Source organism: Dromiciops gliroides, chromosome 2 (genome assembly GCF_019393635.1).
Source record: "Dromiciops gliroides isolate mDroGli1 chromosome 2, mDroGli1.pri, whole genome shotgun sequence".
Taxonomy (NCBI): Eukaryota; Metazoa; Chordata; class Mammalia; order Microbiotheria; family Microbiotheriidae; genus Dromiciops; species Dromiciops gliroides.
The window spans coordinates 40,885,879-40,911,060 of record NC_057862.1 but is presented as its reverse complement, the minus strand read 5'-3'; the positions used below and the strand labels follow the sequence as shown (position 1 = coordinate 40,911,060).

General features: G+C 42.7%; 1 protein-coding gene across 1 annotated transcript in view; it reads right to left on the bottom strand.

Moving 5' to 3' along the window:
- Positions 1–24,030, bottom strand: part of WASHC2C (WASH complex subunit 2C) — a 51,826-nt gene extending 27,796 nt beyond the window's left edge. Inside the window, 19 exon segments of the mRNA XM_043982725.1 lie at positions 1,100–1,192; positions 3,283–3,401; positions 4,931–5,104; positions 5,526–5,585; positions 6,227–6,284; positions 6,703–6,727; positions 6,729–6,760; positions 6,762–6,782; positions 6,784–6,812; positions 8,261–8,335; positions 8,718–8,805; positions 9,381–9,491; positions 10,280–10,327; positions 13,284–13,345; positions 13,484–13,577; positions 14,393–14,566; positions 15,697–15,759; positions 22,185–22,349; positions 23,765–24,030. Of these exon segments, the coding sequence (XP_043838660.1) occupies positions 1,100–1,192; positions 3,283–3,401; positions 4,931–5,104; positions 5,526–5,585; positions 6,227–6,284; positions 6,703–6,727; positions 6,729–6,760; positions 6,762–6,782; positions 6,784–6,812; positions 8,261–8,335; positions 8,718–8,805; positions 9,381–9,491; positions 10,280–10,327; positions 13,284–13,345; positions 13,484–13,577; positions 14,393–14,566; positions 15,697–15,759; positions 22,185–22,349; positions 23,765–23,881 (1,608 nt within the window). The 5' untranslated portion in view covers positions 23,882–24,030.
- Positions 24,031–25,182: the final 1,152 nt, after the last annotated feature.

The window sequence follows — 25,182 nt, the reverse complement described above, 5'->3', positions numbered from 1 at the left end:
GGCAAGTCACTTAACCCCAATTGCCTCACTAAAAAAAAAAAAAAAGAAGCATACCAAACCAGAGCTCTCAAGACCCCATAGGTCTCAATCCCTGAGACTTGGTGGGCTCTGACCTACAACTACAATGCTCGCTATTCACCTTATTCCAAAGGAACAGAGAACTCAGTGGTCAATCAGGAAGATCCATTTTCATGCAAAAGCTGATGGAATGGAAGGGGGAAGCATGGTGGGGACTGAGTCAGCGAGGATCAATGGTAGGAAGGAGAAGGAAAAGCCAGCCCACAGTGTGAGTGTGTTACTGACCCTCCAGCCAATGGGAGGAAGAACTGGATGATTAGCTCTGGAAGATGAGCCCAAGTCCTACAAAGGCACAGGATCAAGCAATGAAGGGGAAGCTGAGGGATCAGGGCAGTTGCCAGAGGCTTTGCTCCACTCAGAGAATGACAGCTGAGAACATTCTGAGAGATTATTTATGACACACGATCATGTAAGAACTCGATTGCCAGGGGTTTGTATTGCCTGTCCCTGAGTGGAAAACACACACTTTTATAACGCAACTACCCGAGAGGGATTTAGTAAAGCTCAGTTCCCTAAAGGCACATGCTCTGAGGTGCCCAAGCTGAATGCATGAAACATGGGGAAAGATTGATGAAAGCTCTCGAGCAGTCAACTTTTCTCTTTGGAAATACATTTTCTTGAATCTTTCCTTTAATGCCTCCTTGTTCCTTTTAAATTAAAAAACAAATCAAACAGGCCTCTCCAGAAGGTCATCCACCTTGACCTCCAGAAGCCCACCACCAATGAAGGCCAGCTGTGGCTGGAGGGCCTGTGCTGTGCACCACAGGCCTGAGAGCTGGATGTGAATGCTCCAGAATGAAGCAGCAGACACTACAACGAGGACAGTGATCTCTCACAGTAATAAAGTCCAGATAACCCAAAACCCAAATAACATCAGTTATTCTCCCAGGCTGTCACCAGGGAAGGGGCAGGAGGTGACTCGATCTGCACCCCCCCCCCCAAATCTCCTCTTAGGAACTCAAGCTGCTAATCATGACCTAGTTTCAGGGGAAGAGCACCCAGAAATATATGAACACCTCACCTCTGAGTCCTCTTCATCTGAGAATAAACCTTTTTGTTTCTTGGAAACTTCTTCTGACAAGGCCTTGAGATTTTTGCTGGAAGGTGGCATTACCTTTGTCGAAAAAAAAGAAAAAAGAAAACACAAGAATTGGGGGAACCATTTCTGATACAAGACTCTCAATAAATAGTAAGATCCTAAATCTAAGCAAATAAATGTCCATGTAGCAAAAAAAAATTAGGATAAAATAATAATAATACTTATATAGAGTGCCTACTATCTGCCATACACTGTGTTAAGTGCTTTACAAATATTATCTCGTTTAATTCTTGAAACAAAAAGTAGGTACTATTATTACCCCCATTTTACAGTTGAGGAAACGGAGGTAGGCAAATGTTAAGTGACTTGCCCAGTCACACAGCTAGTAAGTGCCTGAGGCTGCATTTGAACTCACGTCTTCTGAGTCCAGACCTGGCACTCTATCCACTATCCCACTTAGCTGTCTCAAAAGAGAAAATAACCTTCCGAAAGCACTGAATATAGAACTGCTTAAAAGAAGCTTGGTTGTATTGTTTTAAAATAGTCAAAATGAGAAAAAAAACCTCCAGGATTGGACTCTACAAAAACCTGGCTTCAAGAACCAGGACTATAACTTCCTATCAGGAACCAATGTGTTCTGAACTGTGTGGCACTGTGAATCTGTTAAGTTTTGCTTTTGAAAGTTAGAAATTCCCAACTGCCTGCCAATTGTTCATGCCAAAGAGCTTGGAAACTGAAGCAGAATTGTAGCATGATGTTCTGTCCCATTATTAGGTAGAAAGTGTTACCATGTGCTCTCAAAATCGGTTAAATAACATGTGTACATGTATGCTTCTATGTCAAAATACACGTGGAAGTTTCATAATAAATAAATCATAATTAACATTTTTTCTACAGTGGGACAGAGCAATGGGTTATAGAGGAAGAACTGATGAAGAAGGAGAAGGAAGGCGTCAAGCCCACACTGATAGAGCAACTTCTAAAACTGGGCTTTTTACTCCAGGCTGCGTGTCTCTGAGTAATGGGGTTTAGCCAAATTGTACATGGTGCAGGAATCGAAAGGGAATAGAAATTCCACAAGGATCAATGGCTCATTTGGAAACCTAAATATGAAAGATAATTCTAAATTTAATCTCCGGTTCATCCCTCTGCTTTGGTGATTGCAGGGGCCACAAAACCAGGCCCAACAGCCTGTCTCGGTCCTCTCTGGGCTGTAGCCCAACCTTCCTCTGCCCTTTCCCACCCCCTGCTTTAGCTTATGCTGTTGTCTCCCCTTAGAATATAAGCTCTTGGAGGGCAGGACTTGGAGAACTTTCTACTTCTACTTGTCTATCTAGCAGTTCTGGGCATAGCAAACATTCACAAATGCTAGCTGAGACCTGTGGGGAGCCCTACACCATTACTTTTCAAGTGGACATGCACTTGGGGGAGAAAACAATTCTCCCTTGGAGCTCATTAATTCCGTGGTGATTCCCTCATTAAGTTCTCAGCTCTTCTCCCCTTGCTGATTTCCAGTTTACAGCTGACCTCCATGTCTCCTGGCTTTTGGTCCCTACCATCATTCCCCTTGGTCAGACACAACTGGAGGAGCAAGAGAAAAGGTAGCCACGTCTAATGCATAAACATGGCATACTTAGGGGAAATGCCAGGTTTTAGTGAATGGGATCATATGTAATAATGCTCAAAGGAAGCTCAATTCCGCAAACAGTTGCCAAGTCTCTACTGTGTGCACAACATGACACTAGGCCCCAGGGAAGAGGGAAAGCTCAGATGGCAATGTGGTCTCTCCCTTTGGAAGTTTATGCCAGTGGAGGGGGTTGGGAAGGTTCAGAACAAAGAGAAGCCCAGTGCAGTGCAGTGCAGTGCAGTGCAGGGGACGAGCAGGCCAGGGTGGGCCTCGAGAAGAGGATGAGTGAGGCACAAACCACAGTAGTATGGGTCTCATCTGCCTGCCCTGACTGCAGCTTTTCTATCTTCGCATTTCTCTTCCTGCCCAGCATAGGGCATCGCCCTTGGCAGGTGCTTGATGAACATTCTCTTAATTGAATGCTAAACCTATTTCATAATACAGTTCAACTCATTTTAATTTGGTTCAAGGTGAACTAAGTATAGGCTACCTCGAGAGAAACATCAATGTGTACAGCCTCCTCCCCCGCCCTGGTCACCTTCTCGACTGTCTCCTTGGCTGCGGGGCTGAGGGCATCAGTGGAAGAAGAGGCTGCTCTCTTTTTGAAGAGATCTTCCTCCTCTTCCGCGTCATCAAACAGATCAGCAGCTGGTCTGGCTGTGATTTAAAGAAGGGAAAGTTCTTTTGAAAAACTTACATGACATTAAAAATAGACCTTTTGTTATTTTTTAAGGAAAAACAAATAAGACAGACAGCTGCCCCACATATCAGCTCCCAGACTACGCAGAAGCATTAGCAGTCTTTCACCTGGGCCCCCATGAGGTGACGGGAACCTTGCAGGAATGCAGCTTCATTTAATATGCAAGAAATCGTTAAATCACCTTGAAGAGAAGGCAGCTAAAAAACATGGCAAATGGGGGGAGGAGGTGCAATTTTTCATTAAGTTCCTCAAAGACTCGAGGGATGAGCAGGGGTCCAAGAGCTACACTAGCTTAAGAGAGCCTCCATTTCCTGCCTACACCGTAAGCTGCCTCTCTAAGGCATCAGTAGCATTCTCTTTAGTTCTGCTGCTCTGTTAATGAATAGAGCCCCACGGGAGTAATGAATTAAGTGTGTGTTCTTCTTACTTGTCCAGGCAAAATAATGTTGTTACCTCTCATTTCCCCACTCCTCTTTTGACCACAGGAAGGATCACAGGACTTAAGAAAGAGCTGAAAGGCAACTTACAGATCATCTAAGCTAACTGCCTTGTTGTACAGATGAGGCAATCGGGGCTCAGGAGTGTGAAGTGGCCACCCAAGATTACACAAAGATATTAAATAGCACTGCCAAGATTTAAACTCCGGTCCTATGACTCTGAATGCAGTGATCCTCCCATTATGTGGTTTGAGAAGAATCTAGCTTTCTGTTTCTCAGAGACCACTGGGGAAACTGAGAAGGAGACACAAATTAATGTCCCCCTATTCCCCCACCTCTAGGGCTGAAGAAGTCGTGGTGCACACCTGGGGGGTTAGGGTTAGGGTAACAGGCAGACTGATCTGGGATCCAACTTTGGGAAAGAAGAATATAAAAGTGCTTTTCAGATCTTCAACAGAGAGAAGCTGAGGCCCTAAGAAAACTCCCTTGCTCATTGTTTTAAATTTTCTTGCTGGTGGCTTTAACTTTTGTGAATTGCTTTTTTTTTTTTTTTAGTGAGGCAATTGGGGTTAAGTGACTTGCCCAGGGTCATACAGCTAGTAAGTGTTAAGTGTCTGAGGCCGGATTTGAACTCAGGCACTCCTGACTGCAGGGCCAGTGCTCTATCCACTGCGTCATCTAGCTGCCCCATGAATTACTTTTTAACTGGCTCAGGAACTGCTTTTCCTTTTCCCTTGGGGTATCTGTATATATTATTAAAATGATTGACTATTTGAACCTGTAGGCTTTGAGTGATGGATCGATTAATTGTACCAAGACGTTGAACCATGTCTAGGCTCCGGTTGTTGGTAGGAGCCTTTCTTCAAACTGCTGAGGACCGTATGTTCCTTAAATAGTATAAACTAGGGCAACAACCAGGAAGCCCTGATTAAATCTCTCTGGGACCTGAATAATTCAGAGCGACTAGCAGAGGCTTAGCTTAGTCTTCACAGTATCTGCTTAAAAGCTATTTCAAGTAATTCCCATGAAAACGGAGAGGCAACACATACCTGCACGTAAGGGTCTGCTGTTGGATGCAACAAAAAAGTCGTCGTCATCATCGTCATTATCAAAGAGGCCTGCAGGAGCAGGACCCTGGGGTGTTTTCCCTTGTGTGGACTGTGGAGGCCTCTGGTGCCCTTTCTGTGACTGAGCTGGAGAAACACTGAACACATCAGGATCACCTGCAATCAGAGGAAGACAAAACCAGCTGTAGTCAGGTACCGTGCACCCCTCCCCCTCCATAAAAGGGCACTGATAGCCTCCAACAGTCATGACAATTTCAGCTTTTCCAGAAGTACTCCCCCCTCTGGCTACAAAAGGCTAGCGCTGCTGAATAATCCGAGGCAGGAGGACGGACAGTCCAAATAGATTCCTTCTACTACAAATCAGCTATTCTTGGGAATCTCTTTTTCTCAACACAATCCTGCATAGAAAGGTCTGTTATTGGAGACAATGACAAGGTGTTTACCAGCTGGTCTGATAAACAAATTGGCCCCTTACTGAGAATTCTGAAATTCTGAGTTGTCTCTGAAGGGAACGTTAAAAAAAAAAGATGTTAAAAATGAAAAAAGTCAAAAGATGAAACCTTAAGATCGGATATACCTAAGAATAAAGACACAGCTCCTGCTGGTATCTTTTTTCCAGGTTTGGATGATGAAGTCTCTGGAATAAGGAAACAAATAATTAAATTCACCTTTTTTTGAAGTCAAACTGGAGAATTATTTTGGTAGCTGACGTTAATTGACCCTACATGTGCTACTTTTAAACTGAATTTAGCATTGTTGTTTTTTTTAACTTAACACCATTTCTTTTAGGTGGTTAACATAATCCAAGGACACTTTAAAGTGAGATTAGGATAATATAAATAGGATTTTATTTCTGCCCCAAAAAGGTGCTTTGCAAATCTTAGAATGCTAAATTGTAAGCTATCATTATTGATCGACTGCATACGCAAGCAAAATCTCAGAAATACTCCTTTAGAATACATTTGGTTTTACCCATATTCAATACTTATTATAAGTCATTTGTCTCGTCAGTCTTTGTAAGAACAAGAGTCAGATTAGGGAACATTTTACAAGTTGCCCATGGGCTAGGTTTGAGTACAGGGTTCACAGAAAATGCTTTTTTTTTTTCATTAGTGATATGATTGGATTGCTTTTAATTGGACTGACAGAATTATGCCTAACAAAAGAATTCCTGGGAACAAACTAAGAGAATTTAGAACCTTAAAATAGGTTTAAAAAAAATCTTGCAAACCTCTTCCCCATATAATAAAAATACATTCAGACCTCATCCATCCTTACCTTCATTAATCGGGGCTTGATTTTCATTGTCTTTAGGGGCTTCTGAAAAGAGGTCACTCTGATTGATCATGACATGGAAATCAAATGGGTTAAAAAAAAAATGAAGTATTAAACACCAAGATTCCTTTGTAACTACAGACAACTAAGATTTTTACTCCCCTGTGTAGAAAAGAACCCTTGCAAAGTCCAGGGTGCTCTGTGTAATTTGGATACAGTTTGGCCTCCTGAATTAAAGCTGTTGAATAATCAGAGACCACCTCAGGAATTAATGCCTATAAATCAGGAGTATCATGTAGGGAGTACTGTATAGTCTTCTGGTCAGAGAAGCTGCAAATGACTCTCCTTTACACATCAAAGGATATCAGGGGATAGCCGTCGAAGTAGGAAAAAGAACAGGGGCTACTTGAGGTAGAGAATCATTTTGGTAAAAGGAGGAACAGACCATTTCTTTTCTGCCTCCTACCCCCTCCTCTGACCTCATCATCATCAAAGAGTCCATTCGCCACTAAAAAGGCCCCCTCTAGAGCCAAATGGTGGAGAAGTCATCATCCGTCAGGTTTGGGTGGTTTAAACATGTCGTCCTCATCTGGGGGAAAAAGAGAAAACAAAAACACAATTCTGAGAAATGGAAATAATGCAGAGTTCTACTTTGTAGCCACCTGCAAATCTTTCAGCTGGAATGCAGGATGAGGATGGCCACAGCTAAGCCCCGAACTCAAATCGGAGGGGTTTCAAATCTGCGGCTTCTGATTCTACAACAACGGCAACATTGTATAAATCATCGAAACAATTTGTTTAAGGTGCTCTGCTTGGTCCTTGCCCTCTGGAATCCGTGTACAAAACCAAGAGGACAATAGAAATCTGTACTGCAAAGCTATGCAGTACTCATTGGGTTAACAGATTCTATTAAAATACTCAAACTATGTGCAAGGATTAGCAGCAAGCAGGTTTCAGGAATGCTGAAGAGAACAGAAGCGAAATGTTCCAAGTTTACATTCAGAAAAGCTACGGGACTGGCCCAAGACGCTAAGTCAGTTTTAGAAGAGCAGGTGATTTTATGAAGGGATGGTCACTTTCCCTTCTTAGTCAGGGAAGACTCTGTATGTAAGAGTTTACAAGGATCTCTGAATATAGAAATCAGCCCTGGGTGAGCAGTATTTCAGACTGGACAGAACCTTGGAGATCAACTCATTTCTGATACTGCCTCTGAGAGAGGGATTACTTCTCCAAAAGGTCACCTAATCCAACTTCTGAGCAGCTGTTTGTACTGAGCCTTTATACTGAGCTCAGATCTGACTAAAACCTCCACCTAATAATTTTACTTCAGTTTTCTGAAAGAACACAAAATAAGCCTCTTCCTTTTCAACTTGGCAGCCCTTCAAATATTTGAAAATAGCCATTAGGTTGGCCATTAGTCTTCTCTTCTCCAAGATGAGCACACTCAATTTCTAGATTACTCTTCATAGAATACAACTGTCAAACCCCTTACCATCCCTGTCCTCCTCGAAGTTAATTTCAGTTTATTAGTGCCCTAAAATGAAGCACACAGTAACAGTCCTTTCATTCAACAAGAAGTGATGAAGCCCCTACTTGTTGACACTGTGCTAGTGTCTGAAAGGAATACAAGGAAACCGGCACTTAAGGAAGGGGGAAGACAAAGACAGACACAAATAGTATGAAGTGTGTAAAGAAGACAAAAATCTATGAAAGTTCAGGAGGAAAAGATCACTTCCAGGTAGAGATCAAGACTGAGGGAAAAGTAGCAGCATCTGAGATGAGACTTGAAATGTGGGTAAAACTTCTCTATTTGTCCCTTGTTATTTACATTACCCGATCCGCTTTTGTACTTGTCCCCTCTACGTGTGAGTTCAGAAAGCTCCCTACCAAGCCACCGTGACTTACTGTCCAGAATATTCCTCCCCTGAAAACCATTTTCTTCCAGAATCTCAGTCATGAGCTTTTTGGGCATTTTATAGGGACATTCTGCACCATAAGGCCTATAATTCAGTATCAATGAAACAGAGAAAGGCCTACCATCAGAGGGAACTTTCTTGACATCTTTCTTCTCTTTAGTTGTTTTCTTGGTTTTTGCTTCCCCTGAGGCTGTGACTTAAAGAGAAAGTTTCAGAATTTATGTAAAGACTTTTTCATAGAAGGTCTTTATCTTATGTTAATGTCAGAGAGGACTAAACGGTAAATAAAATTAGGTCAAATCCAAAATCTAATTTTAGTATTCTTTCTGCCTTCACATGCAACTGAAATGCATAGCATGTTGCTATTAATTTATAAGTCATCACAATTATACATTCTGCTAGCGGTTTCTTTGAACAATGTCCAAATTTATTTTAAGCAAAGCCTCATAGGCCGTCCATATCAAGGAATAAAAGTGAAAAATGTTGTATGTGATGAAATCTAGGGAGAGAAATCTAGTCCTTTCAGTTTCTGGAGAGGGGAAGAAGGAAATTTCAAATAATAAATGCAGGGGGCTTACTTGTCTGCCCCTCATATGTTCGGCTTGTCACATCTCCTTTGATTCTTGCTGCCAGCTCGTCAGCAAATGAAGCAGGGCGATTTCTTTTCTATATGTATGTACAAAAGTGAGAGATGAGGAAACTGCTTTGCAATGTACCGAAAGCAACTGATAGCTTTCAGGTCAATTCTAAACAGGATACTTACTAAAACCTTTATGGGGTCAGTGATAAGACTAGAAATTAAAATAAAGGGGAATAAATGGGGACATAAATATAGAAGCAGATCAATATAACCCAGCAGATCACCCAGGTGGGAAGCGCAACCTACGGGATATTCCGACCCACGCTAAGTTTCCAGTTCTCCTGTGCCCTTATATGTTACTGCCCAGATCTGTAGACAAGGACACTGCTTGAAATGAAACTTTAGTGGGGAAGGAAACATCTTGAGCCTTAAGTTCCTGGCATGGCAATAAATACTTGATGCTAAAATTGGGAGGGTGACAAACAAGAAAATGGTTGTCAAATGGTCTGATGTTTGAACTACCTTCTGAGAACCAAATACAATCGTGGTGTTTTTAAAACTACTGTCCCAACATTAACTGTAAACTACAGGACAAGAAAAGATAAACTGAGGAGGAAATGCTTCTACCTCACCCTGGCCACAGAATAAGCAGTTCTCTTACAGGTCTGGTACTTTCTCCATTGACCTCATCTTCTTCTTCTTCCTTTTCAGAATCACCAAAGAGATCACAACCATCTTCATCCTCTTCTTCATCACTTATCAGTGCTATGTGCTGAGGAGCAATAGCAGAAATTCCAGATTAAAACTTAGATTGCTACAGGAAACTGTGCTCAGATTGTTAAGGCGACAGATACCATTAATTTAAAGCTTTAGGGTCTTCTCTCTAAAATGAAACAGGTTTTGACTAAAAAGGGTGAAAAAAGAGTCAATTAAAACAGTTTCCCTTACTGAATATGAGGCACAGAGAATGCACACCTTTGGGATAAAGCCTTTTTCATTACTGAAAGCTCAACATCTCACTAATTTGCAAAGACTTTTATCTTCTCATATCCTGCTCACAATTGGCTTGAAAAGTTTTTTTTAAATTTCACTACCTGTTAGACAGTAAGCACTGAAGTAGAGAGCGCCTCTTAATGGAGGTGCAATTACTTGAATCCAAGCTAAACTGAGATAACATATGTAACATGTTTTGCAAACCTTAAATACTAGTTATTGTTGTTACTATTTCTATTATTATTAAATTTGTGAACTCATTAATAGGAAATACAAATAGAGAGTGGTTAAGGAAAAAAAAACCAATGCAAAGAAGAGTTTTAAATGAAAGGCAGAAGAGGCTTAAAACACACTGTCTGGTCTTGTGGATCATATTTTAACAGTTGGAAAATTCAGTTCAAAAAACTTTTTCTAATTCTCTAAGCTGGGATACAAAAGAAAGCAACATAAAGTGGTAACCAAGCTAATCAATAGTTTAAGAGTTAGTAGTTTTGGTGGAAGATATACATTATTAAATCCTCTCATAAGCCAGAAATGAACTGAGTTATTTCAAAATAGTAACCTTACCGGCTTTTGATCATTCTCACTCTGATTGCCAAAGTCATCATCTGACTCCTTGAATAGAAACAAATCAATTTTTGTTAGTACAAATGTTACAGGTCATAATTTCAAATTTTAGGTCTTTCAGGCAGATTAATTTGTAAAGTCAAGGTACTATTCCATTTTGCAATCTATTTGTGATTTCATATGCTACCAACATACTAGAGACGAGCGCTGCCAATATTAAAATTTTCTTTCCATGGAGTTTAAAATGGCTGATTTTAAAAGTCCCTTTTGCAAATGGCTACTAATTTCTGTCAATCTGTATGACTGATCTTATATATTTTGTGGCTATAGAAGTCCAGATTTAGTTAACTGCAGAAGTTTAGCTTGTCCCAATTGCAGAGCGAATATTTCACTATGTAAAAAGAAATCCAATTCACTCATTTCTCTGATTGTTATCAGTTCCTTATAGAAGCTAGAGAAGAAAATGATACTAAATACTAATGAAAGGATTCAAATTATCTGTTAATTTTACTAAACAAAAAACAACCCCCCAACTCATTTATTAAAAGACATTTTCTTTGTTTTTTGTTTTTTTTTTATTTTTTTGTGGGGCAATGGGGGTTAAGTGACTTGCCCAGGGTCACACAGCTAGTAAGTGTCAAGTGTCCGAGGCCGGATTTGAACTCAGGTACTCCTGACTCCAGGGCCGGTGCTTTATCCACTGCGCCACCTAGCTGCCCCTAAAAGACATTTTCTAATAGATAAAGCAGTCAAACTATATAAATAAAAAGTTCTCAAAAGAAATAATAGCCATATGAAAGAACGCTACAAACCAGGAAAGTGGCAAAGATGACAAAAGATGGGAAGAGTCAATGTTTAAAGGGGTTTTGAGGAGATATGAACACTAGTACATAGTTGGTGGAGCCGTGAATTAGTATGACCATTTTGAAAGCAATTTGGAATTATACAGCTAATGTTAATTGAAATAAAAACAACCTTTCATGCAGCAATTACACTACAGGCATATACCCCAAGGAGTCAATGATAAAAAGGCTCAAAGGCAACAAAAAATATTCATAAAAGCACCTTTTTGTGGTAACAAAGAACTGGAAACAAAGTAGATGTTCATCAACTGGGGAATGACTAAATAAAATGTGGTGTACCAACATAATAAAATATTATTGTGTCTAAGAAGTAACAAATATGATTACAGAGAAGCACAGACTTATGTGAACTTATGTAATATGAAAGATAACTATATATATGACTACAATAAATGGAAAAAGCCACTACCACAAAACAATCAAAACTGAATGATGCAAAATTACAAAAAATAAATTGGCCCCAAAGAAGAAACTTCTCTCCTTGCTCCTTTGTGGATGTGAGAAATTCATGAGTATAGAATAGGGCATATACTTTCAGATTTTTTGGTTGCAGTGATCAGTTTTGTTGCTTTTTCTCTTCTTTAAAAAAAATTCTTTTAAAAATATATGACAGCGCTCTGAGAGGGAAATACAGGGGAAGTTTGGTCAATGTATAAATCCAAAATATGTCAATAAAATTTACTTTAAAAAACACTCTCATCTTTAGTAAAGCTATTTAAGAACTAGTAGTCATGGTAGGCTTTTCCCTGCCTAGAGGACTGTCACTCTATGTTAAAGCTTCTATTTCTAGAAATCTGAGTCTTAGTCCTTCTGCCAATACTAACTCATCTACCCTGCCGGGTATATTTGTGTCTTACACATTGGGTAGTACCTTTAATTTCATCAGGTTATAGCAACGATGCTCAAAATACCACTGGGGCAAAAGCCAATTTTATGTTAATGCAGTGAAGCTGTCAGTGAATAACAAACATCTAACAAACAGACAGTAGGGGATAGTGGATAGAGTGCACCTGACTTCAAATCTGGCCTCAGACACTTCCTGTGTGAGCTATGTGACCCTGGGCAAGTCACTTAACCCTGTTTGCCTCAGTTTGCTCATCTGTAAAATGAGCTGGAGAAGGAAATGGCAAACCAGTATGCAGTATCTTTGCTAAAAATCTCCAAATGGGGTCATGAAAAATTGGACAAGACTGAAGTGACTGCAACAGCAAACAGACAGTAAGTCCTTTAAGCCTCTTTCTATCCTAGAAACTCTAAAGAGTAAAAAGGACCAGAAAACTGGTTAACTGAAATGTAGAGTTTCAGATTTGGAAGTGACGTAAGGCGATGAAGTGTGATTAATGTTATAGTTGGGCCCATGGTTTTTTGGCCCAAAGGGTGAGAGGCTGCTTTAAAAACTTTTCCTTATTGTTCTATACTGACATTAAATGTATGGAATGTCTATTTCAGAAAGGGGCCTAGAAAGGTGAATCGACTTGTGGAATAATGGAAAGAGCATGAACCTGTAATAAGGAGAGACCTGTACCTTTCACATTTACTAGCTGTGTGCCCATGGACTTGGGAGATGGAAGGAACTTAGAAGGCATCTGGGCTAATGGCCGCATTTTACTGATGTGGGGCCATGGCCCAGAGAGGGTGAAAACCTTGCTCCTACTCACACAGGCCCAAAGGGGCAGAATCACAACCTGAATGGAGGCCTCTGGCTCTCCCCAACTCCCACTGCCTGTTTTCTCTGAACCTCTCTCTTCACCTAACTCTGTATGCAGTTGGCCGTGAGGCTGCCGGGGACAAAGTGCTCACTCTGGTTGTCCTGGAAACTACCCAAAGTCACTCACCCAGGCTCAGAGCCACCACAGAACCCGGTCCCTGTGACTCCCGCTCTAAGGCTCTTCCTCCTATTCTGAATGCCACGAGTTGTTCTAGCACGGGCACACATTAACACGAAGATTAAAGCTGCCACGCTCAAATGACTCAGGGAAGAAGAAGGCATTTTCCCTACCGTGTCTACCACTGGCTACATCTGCAGTCCCAACTCTCCTCGTCAGGATGTGACCTTTGTCCTTGCTGAGAGCTGTTGCATGTCACCTACTACTTCACAAAAAGCTCCTTATCCCCATCACGGTGCCCTCCACAGAACTTACCTCTTCATCCTTCTCCTCTTCACTATCCAGGACACTATCTGGATCACTGTTTAAAGAACCTTCTGTTTAGGGAACAGAGAAGACTAGTTAAAACGCACCCCAGAAAACCAAAATTAACATGAGAATCACTTCTTGTAAGCACAAACCCCTGTGACCAGCACCACCAGAGGCTCTACGTTAGAAACTGGTGTTAAACATACCCTCGCTGGAGAGATCTCCAAGACCAACATCTTCCTGCTCCATGAACAACTGAGAACCAATCAAATAAGGCAAGGGTCGGTCTATATAGAGATCCTGCAGAGAATCAGCCAAATGAAAGCTTTAAAGGTAAACCCCTTTGGAGAGAGACTTAGAAATAAGGACTGCCCCTTTCCCATCAGCCATCTTGTTTCCTCAATCCCTCCTGCTCCATCCACTCAATGGGAGGAGACCTTAGAGGCCAAAGTATTATGGAATGACAATGCATGCTGGAATTAGTGTGAGGAATCACAGTTGAGGCTACAAAGGGTAAAACTAAGCAAAAAGCTGGGCTACAGTAAGCCAGTTCTTCCCACAAAAGTGATCATAATCATGAGGTATCAGACGGTAGCACCCACAAGCACCCTGAGGAAGCACCGTACTAGTGCTAAGTTTATAACTGTAATTTTGATTCAAATACATCCCCACAAGACAATTTCTTTGCAGTGTTGGCCTGTGCTAATTTTCACAGCTGCATCAGGGGTTTTTTGAAAAACATTTGCCAATATCAAGCTAGTTTAATTAGAGTCTACTTTCTCAAATACCATAAGTGACTGGGGGTCCAAAGTACAAATGGCAAAAAAGCAGGTTTCAAAACTTGAAAATGATCATTTGGGGAAGTTATTATAAAGGTCAAAGCAAAAAAGAGAATGAAGGGAAATCTAGTCCAATTCTACCTCCAAGTGAAATTAATTATCAGAACCATATAAATTTGCTTTCAAAAACTTATAAACTTGTGGCATTTACTGCTACAACTAGTGCTTTGGTCCCTCTCGTCTCACTTCAAATGAAAGATCCCAAAGGAAAGGAAACCAAGACCAGCTAGCCCAAAGCCTGTGCCCAAAGCCTGACTGAGGGTCAGGGGCCTTCACCTTTGGCTCAAGGATCAGCTCTACTCTTTCATTTGCTTCTTCTTCTTCCGAGTCTGAATTTCCAGCTTTTATATCAAGTTGTTCAAATGCGCTGTCCAATACCAGCAGCCCATAGTTGACAGCTTCCTGGACTTTGGGAATCAGATCTGCTTCTTTTTGTTCCCGAGTTTTCTCCTGTAAACAAACAAACGTCCTATTTCTACTCTGGGATGCTGTGATACAATTATAAACAGTGACAAAAGCACAGTAGGGACTGTCAACATGGTCAATGTGTCCTAATGGGACGCCAAAATACTCTTTAAGAGCTGAGTCAAGAGTGACAAAATTTTTAGGGAAAATGAGTTAAGAGCTGCCAAAACCCAGACCCCAAAGACTGACTTTAGTTTTTTCCTTCAGTGAGAGATGGGGGCATTGCATCTGCCATGGGGCTGTTTCTACTGTCATCCCATGACCATCCCTGCTCCTTCCTGCCCTGGGTTAATGACTCCTTGGGCAATGCTAGAAATGGACAGTCAGGTGCATGGAACTAGGACAAAAAGGTCTTGATTTAAACTGCAGTCAAAGGCATGATCTAGGTTTACAACTAGTCTCCCAGCCTCCAGGATCTCTCCAATTCGTTCTTCATGTCTGCTAGATAATCTTTTTTTTTTTTTTGGTGAGGCAATTGGGGTTAAGTGACTTGCCCAGGGTCACACAGCTAGTAAGTGTCAAGTGTCTGAGGCCGGATTTGAACTCAGGTCCTCCTGACTCCAGGGCCAGTGCTCTATCCACTGCACCACCTAGCTGCCCCACTGCTAGATAATCTTAAAACAGTGTTTGTGCTGGTGCTTGAGTATCTGTCTAACTCTGAATGAGCACTTTGTCGGGAACTCAATCCACAAAACTGCCCGTCTTGGCTAAGCGACTGTGAAAGAGCATCCAGGGCCAGGTCCCTGCCATTCACCAATGGGAATTTCCAGAATCTAGGAACAAGATGCAGAGACTGGGTCATCTCGCAGAGTTACTAAAAACAGATTTGGAGGCATCACACATTTGTGCTAAAAGTTACTAAACCATGGCTGTGACTGAAAACCTCATCTAAAAGAAGTTCACCTCTGATTCTCAAGCACCATTGAGGCATTCGAGAACTTAGCTCATGTGAAACCAACTATGCTAGATATAGTACAAATACTCGGAATCACTTATCAGTCGCTGATGCGACTACACCAGAAATGACTATTTCCACATTAAAAACTGTCTGCGATGCTTGTTCCAGCTTACTAACTAGACTGGAGGATATATAAATGACTGAAGATCCCAGGTACCTGTTCTGTTTTTTCAGCTTCAGCCTTGGGAACTGGCTCTTCCACTTCTTCATCATACACACGCTAGAAAAGGAAGCAAATGAATTAAAATGAAATTCAAAAAATCCACCTAAACTATAAGTAAGGTTACTTAAGTAGTTAAGTAGACCTATTAAACATAATTATTCCTTAAAAGGCTAAGTTTCAAATTTACCCCTAAATAGTCAGGAGGGAGGGAGGGAGGGAGGGAAGGAGGAAGAGGGAACGAGAGGGAGAGAGAGAGAGAATATGAGAATAGAGATCTCCAAGTTTTGCAGAGGGGCTACTCTGCAAAGATAATTTTGTTGTTGGTTCTAGGGGACACAAGAACACTTACCACTCTTACTACACTTTAATTAAGGCAACAAAGAAATGACCAAGGTACAGATATTATTATGCATAGGGGAGTTTTAAAATGAGAAAATGAGCACCTTATACAGAGTAGTCCCAAAGTCTTAGTGCAATTTTCTTGAAGTTATTAAAGCTTAAAGCCATACCAAGACTTTTGGACCACCTTGTGTAAATGAGAACAAGTCTGTACTGTGCTACCCCCGCAAACTAAAGATATGAAGAAGAGACTGGATCCAGAGTTGAAATATAAAATAAAAGATTACTACTGGCTCTCAATAGCCCTCTTTTTAATAAATTATTCTTCTAGTAGAAACAGCAACAGGCTATCACCATTAAAATCAGTGCACGCTTCCAGCCTGACTCTCCTTCCCTCCTACATCTCATCACTAGATGCAAACATGGCTGACAGCTCAAGGTGCCTATGAAGAGGCAGTCATGGTCTGACTTGCCCTAGTCTTGATCTCACCAGTGACAGGAGCTGTCCACAGCTCATTCTTAGTGGCTACCAGCCTCTACTCTATCAGGGGTTTGGGTTTTCCACAAAAATCACTTTGGCTCTGATCTCTACTTCTTTGACTTGCTGTCTTTGAGTTTGTTGGCAGCATCAATGCTCTGCAGGGTCATAGTGCTCATTCAAAAGAGGAACGGTGAGTATAACTCCAATGAAAGTAAACAGGCCTCAGAAGTAAAAAGGCCCCGGCAACGAGCACTGTGTAACTGCCAGGAAAATTATCCTTCCTTCATCACTCTCTCTTTTCTCCAGGCCATATCCTTGCCCATGAGACTCCACTTTTCCCCTGGAAAATGGCTTCAGCTCCATATCAGCTGGGCTTTCTCAGGAGCCCAGGGTGTCCCTGCCTTGAACTTGCAGGATAGTGTCAGACGACAGTCATCAGCATTTCTTTTTCCTCAGGAATTTCCCTCTCAAGTCTACACTTCTTGCGTCCCTCTGGAAGCAGAACTCGTATTATTGGGACAGTCCTGCCATCCAATCAGCCACTGAACATCAGGTGCCCTACCTTTGATGTGGCCTGGCACAGTGCCCACAGCACTGACCTGGGGGATCAGAGAGTGCTGACTCCAGCACACGCTGATTTTGTGAGCTCAGCTAGGACTGTAACCTCTCAGGCCTGTTCTCTCACCTGAAAAATGAGGTCAGGCCACACGACTGCTAAGGTCCATTCCAGTGCCAATGTTGTGTGATTCTCTTTCATTAGACTTATACAGAACAGCAGTTCGTGTACAATGGCTCGTGACCTTCCAACCACCCACATTCAGAAAACCATCTTCCTAAAACATCACATACATCTTAACTAGCATGAAAATGGATGCACCTCCAAGAAAACATCACAAATATAAGGTGAATTTCAGGTCTTGCTTTGGCTCAGCTGGGATTTTATCAGTATGGATAGTCACCCTCACTTACTTGCCCCTTTAGGCCTCTCCCCACTCCTACTCCCCAAATTTTCCATAAATCCTTCATCAAGGAGCTATCCAATACCCTGGAGTAACTTACTTTCATGTGATTTGCTTCATTGGTCATTGAGATTTCCCACTGAGAACACTAACTTTTTTTTTTTATTTAAAAATTTTTTCCAATTACATGTAATATTTTTTTTGGAGTTTTATTTTTCTCCCACCCCCGCCCCCCTTCCCTCCTCCCTCCGAAGGCCAGGAAGCAATCTGATATAGGTTACACATTACAATCATGTTATAGATATTTTCCCATTAGTCATGTTGTAAGGGAAAAATCAGAACAAAAGGAAAAAAAACACAAGGAAGAATAAACAAGAATAACAAAAAAGCAACAACAAAAGTGAAAATAGTAAGAACACTAATAAGAATATTTGTAGAGAGCTTAAGACTTGAGAGTCTTCATGCCTTCTGGCCATTTTTTCCTTCACTGCAGAAGCAGAAGGGATGTTTTATGTTTGTCCCTTCCATCAGTACCCATGGCTAAACATTTTATTACTTGGTGGCCAGGGTTCTGTTGATGAGAGGGGAGATAGCCATCCTAAAGATGGAGACCCAGAAAACAAGTAATAAAGCCTGACCAGTCATATTATGAAGTAGTACAGCTTTTCATATCCTTCCCCTGTGTGGGAAGCAGGGAAGAGGGGTAAAAGCCTAGCTTATACCCTTAAGTACACTAATTCAGTTTTAATTCAACAAGTACTTATTAAATGCCTACTGTATGCAGGGCACTATAAAAGGTATGGGGCATTCAAAAACAAAACGAGATTCAAGCCTCTGCCTTCGAGGAGTTTATGTTCCACTGGGAAGATACAACATGTACATAGATAAATAAAGAAAAGAAATTTTTTCAAGAGGGAGAAAGCAGGAAAAGCTGGGGGCACCAAGAAATGCTTTCTGAGTTGAACCTGAAACGAACAAAATATTTACTAAGCATTTTGAAGGAAACTAACGATTCTGAGAAGCAGAGGAGGAAGGAAAGAAGGGAGGAAGGGAAGAAGGGAGGAAGGAAGGGCTATTGTCTGTCCTTCATTCTTGAAGTGGACCCTGACATTGGGGTGATGTCATGACTTGCACCACATTGGATTTAAGTGAGGGAGGGCTGTGCAAAGCCACCAGCCTTACCCTCTCCTTCAGAGCTATCTGGGTCCAGCGGCAAGATATAGATCAGGATGACAAATGGCCCTCCCCCAGGAGGGAGGGAGGGAGGAAGGAAGGAAAGGAAGAATGGAAGGAGGAAGGGGGTAAAGAAGAGAGGGAGTGAGTTAGTTTTCCCTCCTTGAACATCTGTATGCAAAGCCTGGCTGACCACTTCTTGGGTGTATTCACATAGGTATTATTTTTCAGGTGGCTGCAAAAGCTCATTTCCACTTGGGTTCCAGGAATGGGAAACAGATGAGGCCAAAGCACTGAGGCTGGGAGATGGGAGTGGTGAGCTGAGGGAATAGCCAAAGGGTCAGGCTGGCTAGAACACAAAATATATGAAGAGGAGACACATGAAGTAAGTCTACAAAGGGAAGGTAGAGCCAGCCTGTGTAATACTTAAGAGGGGAAGTTTCTTGAACAGAGGAATGACATGGTGAGATTTGTGTTTTAGGGAAATAATTTTGGCAGCTATATAAGGGACATATTGGAGAGTGAAGAAACTGGAAATGGAGAAAGTAATTAGGAGGCTTGGTTGTGGCCATGGTTTCAAGAGGTGCTGTGAAGTCCCCTTTGGACAGACTTGGCAAATGACTGGAGAAATAAAGGGAATAGGTTTGAGGGAAATGGTGAAGACCAATCCAAGTTTGAGTATCTAGGTGATTAGAAAGATGGAAGATAATAAAAGCAGTAAGGGAACCTGCAAGGCCAGAGAGCCTGAAAAAAGGGTCTAATTGACAAGCTTCCTCTTTTCAAGATGTACGATCAGGAGGAACCGTGTCACTAACCATAAACTAACTGCTCTTCAAGATTTGTAAATAAAATACTTTACACACGACCATGTCTGCTACTCAAAACAACCCTGGGTGTTCTAGTCTCGTTTTACAGCTGAGGATTTTGAGGCTCAGAGGTAAAGAGACTTGCCCAGGGTCATGAAGATGATCAGTGACCCTGAGTCCGAGTCTCTCCTGAGTCCCAGGCCAAGCCCTTTGCCACTAGACCCTGTGGTTGTAGCCTCTCAGTGTGACCAAAGAAGCCGCCATTTCAGCACTGGACAGGAGCGGGATCTGCCTGCTCTGAACTCTGGTACCTTCTCCTCTGGTACCAGAGGCATAGTCATTGGAATAGCCATTCTCAAAAAGGCTGTGACAAAACAAATCTGCTATGGCTACTATAACAACTATATGTTATATCCAATCTAGCTTCTGAAAATGGTAACTGAAAAGCGTTCAAAAGGAGTTTTCTTTGTCCAGCATAAACACGTACTCAATTCTCAATCATGTATATGAATTAAGGGACATTCTGACAGAAACCAAAGAAATGATAGATTATCTGCTCAGCTGTAAACATCTCAGCTACCTGGAATAGCAACTGGGCTGAAAGAAGCAAGAGTGCGGACAGCAGCAAACTGAAGCACCAAGGTTAGTCACAGAAAATCATACTTTTGAGAGATCGAGAACCAACTAGAGCTTTTTATTTTACAATAACATTCTTCACAGTTCCTATTTCTATATTCAACAATAAAGACAAATCAGTAAGCATATAAAATCAATTTTACATAGCCCCCAAAAGGTATTATATAGTATTTTCTCTTATTTCTATTCCCTAGAACTATTAAAAGCAAACTAGTATGTATCTATGTGAATGTATACCATACATCTATTCAACTGTGAAACTGTCTATTATACAGGCATGAAGATGACACTATTTTTTTTTTTTTTTTTTTTTTAGGCAATGGGGGTTAAGTGACTTGCCCAGGGTCACACAGCTAGTAAGTGTCAAGTGTCTGAGGCCGGATTTTGAACTCAGGTACTTCTGAATCCAGGGCCGGTGCTTTAACCACTGCGCCATCTAGCTGCCCCCTTTTTTTTTTTTTTTTTATTGTTTTTAAAGATGACACTATTAATGCTTCCTTTTCCCTTTCCCCACCTTTCTCTCTTTCCACACCAAATGCATGCATGGCTTCATCCTTATGATTATGTGAAAGACAATCTCACAACTGAAAAGCTATGACTTGAAAATTCTTCCCTCAAATTCTATGAGAGACCTTCCAAGACTCGTATTTTTGAAGTCTTGCAAAATCAGTGTATCTTTAAGTTACTTCTACTAGCAATTCTGTGACTTAAGTCAGTATCATAATCTTTACTTCAAAGATGAAGAAATGTGGGAATTCAGTCATCAAATAAACTGCTTGGAATTGCAAATCAAGGTAGATTGGCCCCATGACCCTTGCAATCTCTCAGCATCTGAATTACAGAAAAATGACATATGATAAATACGAACTCCTTGAAAAATAAATGTAAAACCTCCCTGGTAAGGATTTCTTTTGTATAGACAATTAGTCGACAAGCATTTATTAAGCCAAAGATTTAATACATCTCTGCCAAGCTGCTTCCTCTAGAAATGTCCATGATTTCTCTGGCTTCAATAATATAGACCAGAATGCCTCAGTCGACATTTTCAAGAGCTGAGGTTTGGTCTAAAGGTGGCACAGAAGATAGAGAACTAGTCCTGAAGTTGGGAGGACCTGAGTTCAAATCTAACCTCAGACACTTACTAGCTATGTCACCCTGGGCAAGTCACTTAACCCCCATTGCCTTAAACATCCAGGGCCATCTCCAGTTGTTCAGATATATATGATAAGTGGGTAGAATGCTAGATTTGGTGCCAGGTGTGATCCTGAGCAAATCACTTAACCTTTCTGCACCTGTCTCTTCATTTGTAAAATTAGAAAGATAATAGAAACAACATCCCAAAGGTGTTGGAGAATCACATGATAAAAAGTGTGTCAAACCCACTGCAAATCCCAAAGAGCTATATAAAGGCAAACTATCATTATTAAGTCATTTCATCTCTCTGGGCCTCATTTTCCTCATCTGCATGAGAAGGGAATTGGACTAGTTGGCTTCTAAGCTCTGAGTATGATTCTATTACTCTAATAGAATTTAAAATTTAAAATTCAAGATAGATCTCATTCATGACCAAAGGCACGTCACACTCAGAGCCCGTTTCTTCATCTGCAATATGGGAATAATTGTGCCCGGTATCTCACAGAGTTGTTATAAAGAACATGTTTTGTTTTGTTTTGATGGGGCAATGAGGGTTAAGTGACTTGCCCAGGGTCACCCGGCTAGTAAGTGTCAAGTGTCTGAGGCTGGATTTGAACTCAGGTCCTCCTGAATCCAGGGCCGGTGCTTTATCGTTGGTATCATTCGAAGTGACTTTGGTTTTTGTTTTGTTTTGTTTTTGCAGGGCAATGAGGGTTAAGTGACTTGCCCAGGGTCACACAGCTAGTAAGTGTCAAGTGTCTGAGGCCAGATTTGAACTCAGGTCCTCCTGAATCCAGGGCCGGTGCTTTATCCACTGCACCACCTAGCTGCCCAAGAACATGCTTTGTTAATCTTAAAATACTATATAGATATAGGGTGTCTTAAAAAAATTCCTACCAGATCAGCTATAGAAACAAAAATGTCAAATTTAACATCAGTATCTGAGGAACTCACATTCTCAATGAACTGTGTGTTAGACAGCATGAGGAAGTCATTGAAGACATTGTGAAGGCGACAATCTGTAGCTTTTGTTTCATGAATCAGTCCATCCACTTGTTTCTTGATTTCATGTGTCCTGGAGATGGTCTGCTGTGAAAACTCCTGAAGAAACTGTAAAAGCTATTTTCAAAAGACACAGTGATAGTTAAGCTTAAATTTTGGCTGGAGAAGCAAGTCTCAGAATCTGTTCCTTCCTTCCCCCCTTCCCCAGGATGTTAATTTCGAAATCAATATCTCACTGGGGAGGGCTCCCTTCCTTTTGTTTGTGACACAGGGAAAGAGGGTTAGGGTTAGCATATTCACCATCAGGAAAGGTGATGAAAAACATTAGGATGATATCAAAATTACAGCAACATCCTTTGTCAGCATTCCAATGATGTAAAAAGTCATTTTTGGTTGAAATGTTCACTAATTTGCTCTTCATGGCAACAGAGACAAATATTAAGATTACAAACCAGAAGCAAAAGAAAAAAATGGGCTAGAAGACCTAGATTTTGTGCTTTCCCTCCTGAGAAGCCACACAGTTCCACTCTCTGAGATGTAGGTAAAAACCCTTCTCTTATCTTGAGCAAAACTGCAAACTGATGAGATCCTAACTGGTTCCCCATGGAGGATCCAATAATCAACTGTGGACAGCTCCCAGTGTGCAATCACATGGAGGGTCTGAAGTGAAACCTTGGAAATAAAGCATTCTCTAGGATAAGTGGGTCAATGTCTAAGCCATTGTCTTTTCAACAACCTTGAAGACAGGCTGGTGAGAAAGAAAATTTTTCTAAAGGCTTTCCTGTGGCCCCAATCAATCACCAAGCATTTATTAAGCACCTACTATGTGCCAGGCACTGAACTAAACAGTGCAAAAGACATTCACTGATCTCAAGTTTTTTTCCTAAAGTTAAACCATAGTGTTAAACCCTACAGAAAGCAGGCTAAGGCCGAAATGGAGATGTTAAAGGCCTTTGTAGGCTGGCCCCCTTCCTCTCTTTCCAATCTTCCTCCTTCCCCTTCCTCCTCTCTTACTCTGCCATTCAGTCACTGGGGTCTCTGCACCCGTTGGCACTGGCTGTCCCCTCTCATCTCTGCCTCCTGGCTTCCTTCAAGTCCCAGCAAAAATTTCCCTTTCTCCCGGAAGTCTTTCCCGATCCTCCTCAATTCCTGTGCCTTCTCCCTGTTAATCACCTCCTGTTTACCCCGCCTAGAGCTGGGGGTCCAGAGCTGTCTGCTTGTGGGCTCCCTCATTGGACTGAGAGCTCCCCGAGGCCAGGACCTGCCTCTTGACTTTCTTCGTGCGCTCAGCGCCCAGGCCAGTGCCCAGTATATGTCAGGTGCCTAATAAATGCTCGTTCACTTCACTAACGGGCCTTCATTTCACCTCTGCCCGTGGGGCTGCTGGTGTCCGGTTTCGGGGGGAAGGGGAGACAGGTAAAAACCCCACGCAAATTGGGTGGCCGTGGGTCCGAGGACCGCCGCTGCTTCCGGCTCGGCCCAGGGTTCGAGCCCCGCCCCCTGCCCGCGTGACCCGGCCCAGCCCCACTCACGCCCGCGTCCGCAGCCAGGGACCAGCTCTGACTGTTCTTGCGGATCTCCTCCAAGGACCAGGGCCGCTCCCACACAGGCCCGGGCCCGGGCCCCGGCTCCGGCTCCGGCCCGCTCATGGGTGCCAGGGACTGGGGGACCCGACCGGCCTCCTGCTCGCAGACGGCGGTCCGGGCTCCCGCTTCGTCCCGTCAGCTCGGAGAGCGAGCCCAGAGTCCAGCCGCTCTCGGAGCCGCAGTGCCGGCTCCGCCCCCACTGCACGTGACAGCCCGGGACCACGTGACTCTATGATCACGTGATAGACGCTCGCGCTGCAGTCCCGGAGCCCGTCACTCCGGGGCTGCCCGGGCGGGTGATTACTGCGCCTGCGCTCTGAAGCAGCGCGCGCCTGCGCTCTGAAGCAGCGCGCGCCTGCGCTCTGAAGCAGCGCGCGCCTGCGCTCTGAAGCAGCGCGCGCCTGCGCTCTGAAGCAGCGCGCGCCTGCGCTCTGAAGCAGCGCGCGCCTGCGCTCTGAAGCAGCGCGCGCCTGCGCTCTGAAGCAGCGCGCACCCGCTGCACTATTCACCTGTCAATCAATCCGTCCACAAAATAGCACCCTAGTCCCTTACTAATTAATCAGTTGACAAGCATTAACTGATTGATCTCCCACTGCTAACCACAGCAGGGTGGCGCAGTGAATGAAGAGCTGGTTTTGGAGTCGGGATGACTGAGTTGATAAGCATCCCGAGCGAGCCATAGCCTATCTAATTGTGGGACCCTGGGCAAGTCACTGGGAGCCTCAGTTTCCTCATCTGTAAAATAGAGACCATAACCACATCTTACCTCCCAGGGCTGTTGAGTGGCTCAAGTGACAGCTTTCTAAAAACACCATGTAAACCTTCAAGTGCAACGCGACGACTACTACTACTCTATTATCATTATTACAAATCGCACCAGCCCCTATTCAGGTGTAAGCACCCCTCTCGAATCCATTGGTTCTGATGAGTTGCCGATCTGTACCAGTGAAGATAGTTTCCATACTGTGATTACCCCCCAGAGATGAAAGTTCCAGTCCGTACTAAGACAACTTATTAAGCACCTGCCATGTGCACACTGTAGAGCTGAACGAGACCTTGCACATCATATATTCCAATCTCTTTATATTATAAATGGGGGAATTGAGAACTCCCCCTCCCCCTCCCCCTCCCCCTCCGGAAAGTGACCTGCCTAAGGTGATACCTTTCATAAGCCGCTGAGCCAGGTTGTCTGACTCCAAGTCCTGTGTTCTTTCGATTTTATTGCACTCTCAGTGAGGAAATTAACTCTCCCAAGGTGGATAGCACTTCCGCTGTCCTAGCTCATCGCCCAGGGGCACCGAGGGCAGAGCCTTGACCAGTATCCCGCAGCCCCCATAGATCGGAGGTAAGTCTCCCTGCCTCTC